This window comes from Rhododendron vialii, chromosome 1a, assembly GCF_030253575.1.
Source record: "Rhododendron vialii isolate Sample 1 chromosome 1a, ASM3025357v1".
Lineage (NCBI taxonomy): Eukaryota > Viridiplantae > Streptophyta > Magnoliopsida > Ericales > Ericaceae > Rhododendron > Rhododendron vialii.
This window is the reverse complement of record NC_080557.1, coordinates 48,995-58,238: the sequence shown is the minus strand read 5'-3', so window position 1 is coordinate 58,238 and position 9,244 is coordinate 48,995. Positions and strand designations below refer to the sequence as shown.

The 9,244-nt window shown below is 39.4% G+C and overlaps 1 protein-coding gene across 1 annotated transcript; it reads right to left on the bottom strand.

The window, feature by feature from the left end:
- Window positions 1-1,370: 1,370 nt before the first annotated feature.
- On the bottom strand, window positions 1,371-7,489 carry LOC131317670 (uncharacterized). Its single transcript, XM_058347225.1, has 5 exons — window positions 7,334-7,489; window positions 7,160-7,230; window positions 6,271-6,352; window positions 2,606-2,650; window positions 1,371-1,594 (listed from the first exon to the last, which is right to left on the bottom strand). Exons 1-4 carry the CDS (start codon window positions 7,487-7,489, stop codon window positions 2,630-2,632), a joined length of 330 nt encoding a protein of 109 aa, XP_058203208.1. The 3' UTR covers window positions 1,371-1,594; window positions 2,606-2,629.
- Window positions 7,490-9,244: the final 1,755 nt, after the last annotated feature.

Below are 9,244 nucleotides of genomic sequence, written 5' to 3'. Positions count from 1 at the left end.
ATCATTACTCACACCTATCTCCAATTATTATTCTCATTTCTTTTTTTATCTCTCTCCAATCATTACACATACTTTCAATTATTACTCTTATTTTTCTCTCCACTCGTAACTCTACAAAAAATTTCAAAAATGGTCAACTAATAAACATATCATCTAAGAAAACGGTTTCACCGCAAAACTGTTCCTCTATTGGTCAGGTATCATTTTTATCAGAAATCACATTCATATGTAGGTGACTAGGTGTTATTTTCATTTAAAGGTATTGCCGGTATCTTTCATAGTGACTAGGTGTTTATCTCTTGGAGGAATACCCAATCAAATAGGAGGCCGAGCGTCGATATTGCCGGTATCTATTTCGATCATCTTCTCAAGCAAAGAGACCATTTTCTTACTTTGATGTTGTCTGTTGTTTTTGGTCTTCGTTTTCTGTTTTCACCTGGAGATTAGTATTTTCTTTTGTTCATTTTAAAGGGTGCTGGAGCAAATAGTATAATTGTGTTTAATGCCAAGTTAGCTTTGTAGCAAATAGTGTAATAGTATGAAGGGGGAAGTCACAAATTTGAAATATTGAAGCTGAGTTCTCTAGTTGTATATAGTAGTTTTGTACTTTGTTAATGCATTCTCCATGAAAATTGAAAAAAATGATTTTGATAGCTGAATTTTTTTACCAGGTTAACTTCCAACAATTTGAGCTATTTAAAAATTTGACAGTGCCCAAGGCATGGGTAAAAATTTGATACCTAAAAATTGAAATAGTATTTTGAGCTACTACCAAGATTTAAAGGGTAATTCCAATTGGGGTAGGTAGTGCCGTAGTCACGGATGAACCCTAATATAACATGCAACGCACAAGCTAGTAGTAAGAAAAATTAGTCCCTTCGTGGCTTTGTTCATTTGTCGCAGTAATGATTACTCTTTCACACCTGTGATTAAAGGCCTCGGATTCTCTTAAATTCAAACACCAAATGGTGCCAATATTGACATAAACTTCCTCTTTGAAGTGTGCATCTCAAGTATTTCTAACTTATGTGTTCGGATATATAATAGATGACCAAACTGCATTTCATAAGACTCAAGGAAGCACAAGAGTAATATTGTGGTGCGGGCTGGGTGGACAGGAATTGGATTCTGCTTCATCAGCTTTGTCTTCGCCTTTTTGTGCTGCTGCTGTTGAAGGCTGGTGCCGGTAGCGTAAAAGTGTAACAGGTTTACTTGCATTCACCATTAGACGTGGACCAAAACTGATCCTGGCACGAATTCACGCAGCACAGACATTAGAAGTTCAACCTTGGTCCCATGAGGGAAATAGCACCCATCCCCTGCCAACACACAGGTACATACAGAAACCATAGCAACAGAAGAACCTGCTCAAAAGAAGAAGAACAGAGGCAAGATGCTATCATGAACAACTGCTTAAAAATCAATTAAACAATATCCAAACATAAATTCCCCTCGTAACTGTAAAACCTGTAAGATAACTGGTGATTAAGTTATGCAGATTTTCGCAGGAGTTGTAAGGAGCCTGTCAACAACAAATCTTAGCTATAACCTCTATTGATTAGGATGATTACTTCAGTCTTGCAATCTCCAATCTCTGCATTAAAAAGCATTAATCAAAAGCTTCTAAATGCTTTGAAGTCTTGACATAATTTTATTGATCTTTTGACTTTTCAATATCAAAAGTAAACTTGGCTCATATTAATTGCCTTATACCACCACACTTAAATTGAATATAAAATTTCAAATTAGAAAGCATAACTGTTTGGCTAAGACATATACCCGAGATAGGCACTTCAAATTTCAAATTCCATAAATCTCTTCCTAGCCGCCCATTGGTCCATTTACTTATTCATATTGTATTTGTTCTTCATAAAAGCAAGACACTTGGGAAGCATATCGAACTTATTCTACGTCAATTAACAACAAACGTTATCTCGTTTGAATTCACCTAACATATTCCTTTTTATTTTATATTTCTAGTAATGTTTTATTTGTTTTCACACACACACATGTGTGTGTGTGTGTGTGTATTAAACTTTAGGGTGTGTGAGAAAAGCAAATAGATGAGAGGGTGTCCGTGGAATTTAACCAAAAAGTCCTACATTGACAATGTTTATATCTCATATATGGTCAATGAAGCTTATCATTAGAAGACATTGACGACACAAACTAAGGCTCTTTTTCGATCACTAGTCTCCTCCATATATTACACTGCAAACATTTTAAGAGTCTCCTACTTTCAACGTCATGCTGCAACTTATATTTTACTCTTTCTACTCCCTAGCTTGGAGTGCCTCTCTCTCTCTCTCTCTCTCTCTCTCTCTCTCACACACACACACACACACACACAAATGTTATTTTTCCGTGTTTTCAGGTGAATAGAATAAACCACATAACCACCAACTAGAGCAAATGAAGTTGGATGGCGATATGAATGATGCATAGAGTAATCAAATGTTACGAGTATTTTAAACTCTGTTTGACCATAGGCCAAGCAGCAGTCATGTCCTTGTAGAATTGTTGGGCATTTAAATATCCCTCATTGCAAGGGAAGGGAAAATTAAGATTGGTTCAGTTCCAAACACATATCAAACATAAATCATACCTGACACACAAAACGACTGGTTTCCTATTTGAGAGGCTTCATACCCTGCACAGTTTCAAATTAAAGCATCACTTACTGGAGTAAATATTTGTTCTTAGCCATTGTTAAAGCCAAAGAGTTAACACCACATCTTTACCTAATTGGCTAATTGTGATATAGCATATCAGCTAGAGAAAAAGATTAATTTGAACATAGAGTCCTAATGTCCATTTCAAAAGCTCTAAGGGCAAACAAATGGGAAACTTCATCAAAGTAAATTGCCTAACAGATATAGGTTAAAATTTGCATGGTTTTTATTAGAAGTTATTATTGCCCATAAAGTCTATGCGCGTAAGTATAGGGCGTTTGTTTATATACCAGAGTGCCCCCAAACCCATAACCTCAGAACATAGAGTTAGGTATCCACAAGATTGGTACGGGTGTATTGAGAACATTGGATTATGATGGAAACCAAATGATATTTTGAGATAGGATGTTACGGAGGATTATTTAACACGTACTTGAAATTTAATCAAATTAAGCATAAAATGGTTCTCATTCAAGCAATGTTCTAAAAGTCGCTAGCTGCTAGTCGGACGGTCGGCTACCTTCGAGCGATTAATCGGTGTATATTAATTAGTAATCGGCGATTAATTGTTAGACCGGACCTAATAGGATAGGCCCCGCCAACGATTTATATTTCCTTGTTTTAGAACACTGCATTCAAGTGATAGGTTGGAAATTTTTCTTCACAAAATACCAACTATCATTTGTTTCTAAGAAGAGGATCCAAGTGCCTAATATGATTACGGGAGTCGGATACATCCTATGCCCCTATCCTTGTCATCTTTAGCAGAAACTGGAAAACTGAGGATTCAAAGTAACACTACCTGCCAAGACCAAAATATGTCCCGTCGTTTTCTACCAGGTGCATAGCAGTCCGAGCCTTTGTCATTCAGGATGAGCCATTGTCTCCAAGATCTTAAATCATCATAGTTTCTCGCCAAAACTTCCCTAAATGGGACTAATTTGTTCTTTTTGCATGCCTATTTATAATTAATCATCGCCTTTGGATGCTCCACAATAGTGATATTTCAGTGGTAATGATATCGGGAATGACTCAGGAAGGAAGGGCATTCATGGATCATGGTCTGATTCGTCTGAACCTATCCTTAGGAGAGAAGATCATATCTCTTCCCAGCTCAAATTAGTGTAAGGCTGTCTTACAATAAATTTTAAGCTGCATTTAAGAGGGACCAAATGGCTGCTGCTGCAACAGCTCGAGACAGCTCCAGAAATGTTCTATGGGCCAAATCCAAGGTGGGTGTGCCGTATTCTGCTTCCTCCTCTTTTCTGGAAGATGCTCAAATGGCTGTTGCACGTGGGCTACAATAATATTGGTCAAATGTAGTTTAGTAAGGGAATGCTTTTACGAGATTCAAGCTTGTCAAAGTGCTAAAGAAGACCTCTTATGGCTGGTGTCGCCTTCGATTAACGATATTCGGGTGCTTACCAAAGAGAATCTACTTCAACCGCTTATAGTCCTTTTGTACAAGGCAAATAATATATCAGGATCTATTATTAAGTTCGATCAACTACTGACGAGCAAAAAGTGTGACATCCTATCTTGGGAGGTAGTCCCGCATCGGTGAGTTACCAATGGATTATTGGATATATAAGTAAAGACAAACTAGCTACACGGTACATCTGAGCTTAAGCTTTTGAGCCATGAGTTAGGCGACGGATTTCCACGGAGAGCTGGTGCGGGTCGTTACACAAAGTAAGTGGTCTTTATTTCCAGGCAGTCAATTAATTCCAACCAAGTGCAGAGCTAAGGTTGCTCCACTAAATTATGGGTCTCACGGGTTCAAAACTGAGAAGCAGCCTCTCCATGTGCAGGAGTACGGTTGCATATTGCAGTACAGAACCTAGTGCAACAGGCTGCTTTTGTTTTTATTGCTTTCGAGAGAAAAAGGTTATATTGCCATTTCATGTTCCTTTTTGGCCTTTTCAGTGAAATTAACCTTCGTGCCGAAATAACCAAGCAATACAACTCAGTCCAGGTATTCACCCCAAACAAACAGCACCGATACAAAGAAAAACAAGCACACAGGCAACACAGAAGTCTAAAGCCTGCACAAGAGGAACACAGAGCTGAGCCCAATCATCAAACTCCAATTATCCTAGATCTACTGAAGATTTGGGAGAGATATTCCATCAGCAGAATAGCTGCAAATTTGCTTTGACTGATATGCCACAGATTTGAATTGTTTTGACTGGTATTTGTCAATGAGCTAGCTTTCTCTCTTAGGTCCACTTCAATAGGGCTGAAAATAGCTTCCAGAACCTTGGACCTGCTTTGGAACACTCCGGCATTCTTCTCGAGCCACTAGTGATAAACGCTGGCAACAAAGGTCAATCTGACTAGAGTTGCAGCAAGGTTCTTTCCCTTTACATGATGCACTACCCAATTCAACTCAGAACTCCAAGTTGTGGCAGCCTGAACACCCCAAAGCTAGCCAACATTAATGCCCAGATCATCTTAGAGAATGTGCACTCCGAAAGGAGATTGTCATGTGATTCGGATCTCACATTGCACAGCGTGCATCGGGGGTCAACATTCATGTTCCACTTCCTTATCATGTCCTTTGTTGAGAGTCTGTTTGTGTAGCACAGCAAGAGAATGAATGCCAGGACATTACTTTTGAACCAAACCACAGAAGGGACCTTTTGACCTGCCACTCTCACAGCAGAGAAAGTAGGGCGGATAGAGAATTCCCTAGCGGTGCTAGGGATCCAAGAAAATGTGTCTTCCAAAACTAGTAAGGGAGGAGGGGGGTTATGTTCCATAATCAGCTGAATGGCTTTGTTCCTCTGCTTGGCCACCTCCATTCACCATTAAAGATGATTGAGGAAGACCTTGGTGAGTAAAGAACTTCCCACATCTATACTCACTGCATCTCCAAAACTTACTAGAAAGGTTCCCAAGAGAGCGTCGATTCTCCATTCATGTTCCTCTTTGCCCTTTTAACTTATAATACTTCTGCCACATTTGTCTCCAGTAGCATATCCAAAAGGCAGTTGTTCAGGTAATCAAGATAATCTTAGACCCAAGGTCCTTGATACATGACTAAACTATAGGATGAACACAGAACATATGCAAGACAAAAACTACCCTACTACTCTCTATAACTAAAAGGGAAAAAATATGGAATAATACAAATAGATAGGAGTAATTCGGGCTCATTTCAACTTCTTACTTGTCATTTTATCAAAAGGTACGTATCACACTGAAAATACTTCTTTTGGTTCCTTATGTCTTTTGACTCTTTTCAAGTTTTTACCATGACGAAAACCAAGGTATCAAAGAATTTCATACTCCCATCTATGTCACTGAAAACTCAAGGTTATCTAATTTATTAGTCTACTCTTCCACATTCCAAAATTGCTTCTTCTGTAGGAAGTTAGATGTTTATGCCCATCTTGGCATGTTAAAGTTGGAGAATAACCTTTCAGCAGAGATGTGGATGCAGATGACAGAGCACGCAGACAAACATAACCGAAAAGTAGAGAACAAGAATTGTATAAAGCAAATATGTATGCAGCACATTATCAAACTTAAATGCCTTTTGCAAATGTAAATCTACAATTTTGGTACCAAAAATGATTTTACATGTGAGTTTTACCTTAGATGCCCTGTACTCATTGACTACCATTCGGAGAGAATCATCTGAAAGGATCAAGCGTGATAGGGCCCCAGTGCTTAAACTGCAACACCACCAAATACAGTAAAAAATGGGATGCAGAGAGGCATTAAAAACATGATCAACAACTCAGCCAACAAACTCTAACAACAGAAACAACTTTAATGCTCTTCAACTAGTTACAAAGGACTGTTTTCATTGTGATGATTCAATTCAACACCTATCCACGTTCATTTCTTAATTCAATTCTACATCCACAAGCCACTTACAGGTCATGGAGTGTTGGACTTGTCCCACATCAGTTATACTCAATATTGCACTTTAGTTTTGAGTGAGGATAGGAAAATTTAAGAAATTCTGCTTTGATATTTCAGAGTTTTTGTGGTCTGGTGCTGATGTTAGTGTTTGTGGTTGTGGCATATGGCATTTAGTGAATGTGGTGTGGCGGTAGTGGTGTTGTGGCACTAGGAAAATATCGTTCAGTAGTGGATGCAGTGTGGCAGTAATTGCTTGTCATTTAAAAGTAGGGGGCGTGGTGCAGCTGTTGTTGCTTTGGTGTGCAAAAGTCATGTTGAGAGGAAGATCCACTTTATAGCACCTTTAGCCAAATTTCTCAAAAGAAAAATGGTCTATCAAATAAACAGTAAATGTAGCATTTCCATTGGATTATGTACGTTGGTTTTCATCCTGCAATTGTTTATGCAATTAGTATACCACTTCAAATGAACAACCAATTCTTGACTTTGATGCTTATTTCTTTTCATATTTGATACTATTGTGCTACTATAATCAGAAAATGAGGGAAGACTCAACAATCTGTCACTGGGGCTTAAATTTGTCGTCAGGCCTAGGCAGAATTCAGAAATTGTACCCCAACTTCTTTGCTGTGTCAGAGACAGAACTCTCAACTGCAAAAATTAGATCCACCAATGCTTGCATTCCCTGTTGATAAAACAAAGTTAAAATTACAAGTCAACTTCAGTTCCATCTCAAAATAACAAAAAACAACTTCTTGTCAATAAATAAGAAGATTGACGGCAGATACCAAATAAAATTTCGGATTATTTGGCCCAATTTGTGGACCAGAATCTGATCCTCTGATCGTTGACTTCTTAGGAAGGATTTGGAGGAGCTCTTGAGGAGGTGAATATGCATCCAGATTAACAGTATTCCTGACTAGCTCACAAGAATTCAATTTCATCCAGATGTACTATCACGTTACGTCCGGTCTTGCTAGGGGACGGCTTAATGGCTAGCAAGGGTGTTTGAGATTGGTGTGTGTTTTGGGATAATGCATAGACGTCTGGCTTATCCACTACCGGGGACGCCCGGTAGCTTTTGAATTTTGAATTTTGAATAGCGGAATGTGCATTATATTTGGCTTACGGTTTCGAGCTCTTTGTTTTGAATATTATCGAATTATTTTGCATTGTCCATGGAAGGCATGTGAGTTAAGTATTAATCATTCACACGAGCTTTGGCTTATGGATTTTCTTTTCCATCTTTCAGGAAGCGATGAGTAGGGTGGCATGGTGTTTTCTTTTTGGACGTGTTGTATTTTTTTGGAAACTTGTAGAAAGGAAGTTATGCTTGTAGACACTTAGCTTTGTACATGGTTTGTTAGCTTTTGAGTTTGTAAGTAAGCACAGCTATGAGAGGTTTATCTTTTGGTTTATAAAACCTAAGTAAGACTTTGGTTCGTTATCAATAAAAGCCGTCTTTTGCTTCCGCTGTTATGTTTAGCCCCTTTTGATTATCGCTTGCTTAGATGATATTTGATTTGTGATTTGGCCTTAGTGAGAAATCACTGGCATTTGTCATGATTAAGACCTCATGGGGCGGGTCAGGGTCGTGACATTACTAGAACAGTATATTTCATTATTGGCGTAGATAAGAAAACTCTATGGGTCCTTTAACTGTGAGTTGAATTACATTGTCATATCTGTAGACACCCCATTCTGGACCGTCCAGATAACGCTATTTTTCGGTCTTTTATTTCCCCAATGATGATTATTGTCAAGAACAGTCTGAGGATGATGGTGTGTTTGAGCTTTGAGCGTCCCGAACCTCCTTCAAACCCGCTTCAAACCCTTCAAACCAGAGCCAAACAGCCCCAGCAAAACCCAAACTGGCTTACGCCAGTACCTTGATGACGTACGCCAGTTAACTGCCACGTGTCGGTCATCGACCATTGCCTCAGTTATATCTGGCGCACGTAGGTCAAAGAATGGCGCACGCCAGTCAAGCCCAGTCAAATCAACTTTATTCAGCCACATGGACAAGACTTTTGTGCCACCCTGACGTCGGCTACAGTCTCCCTGATGATTACATTCGGCAGGGACGTCCCCCTTCTCTCCTACACCCTCCATCAAGCCAAGTCCCATGCATTTAATGCATGGGACGCTCCTCCTAACTTAGCCCAACCTCCTAACCCAACTGATCAGCCCTTTCCTCAGCCTCTCTCTCCTCTATAAATACCCCTTTTGCATTCATTTGCAAGGGGTTAACCACATAAAGAGCCCAAAAGCCCTCTTCCTTCTCTCTATCTCTCTTCTCCTCCATTGAAAGAGGAAGCAAAAGGGGTCTTTCAGTCACCCACTCCACTGACACCTCCCTCACATTGTCACTCTCCATCTCCCCAAATCAAAGCTCAAGTCATCTTTTCATCCCAACCAAAGGTATACCACCTTTGTGTTTCTTTCTGTCTTCAACTCCTGAGGGGAACCAGTAAGGTCCAGGCTAGTAGCCAATACTAGTTCTGGCCTTAAACTGGTAAAATACAGCAATCGCGTGAGATCAAAACATGGCGCACGCCAGTATATTCATGTCGTACGCCAGTCATGGCAGTACGTGCACTACTGGCGTGGGGATCATTGATCATCATTTCTGTTGACTTACATTTCTGTCAATCACCTTAGCATGCTAATAACCAGTTTACTGCTTTCTGTATATTTAG

What these genes read in the sequence shown, in the direction of transcription:
- LOC131317670 (XM_058347225.1), bottom strand. Translation starts at nt 7,489, where the DNA reads ATGAAATTGAATTCTTGTGAGCTAGTCAGGAATACTGTTAATCTGGAT. An exon ending in ATAATCCGAAATTTTATTTG is followed by an intron (nt 7,231 to 7,333) that starts GTATCTGCCGTC and finishes TTTTATCAACAG; the next exon opens with GGAATGCAAGCATTGGTGGA. An exon ending in GACACAGCAAAGAAGTTGGG is followed by an intron (nt 6,353 to 7,159) that starts GTACAATTTCTG and finishes GTGGTGTTGCAG; the next exon opens with TTTAAGCACTGGGGCCCTAT.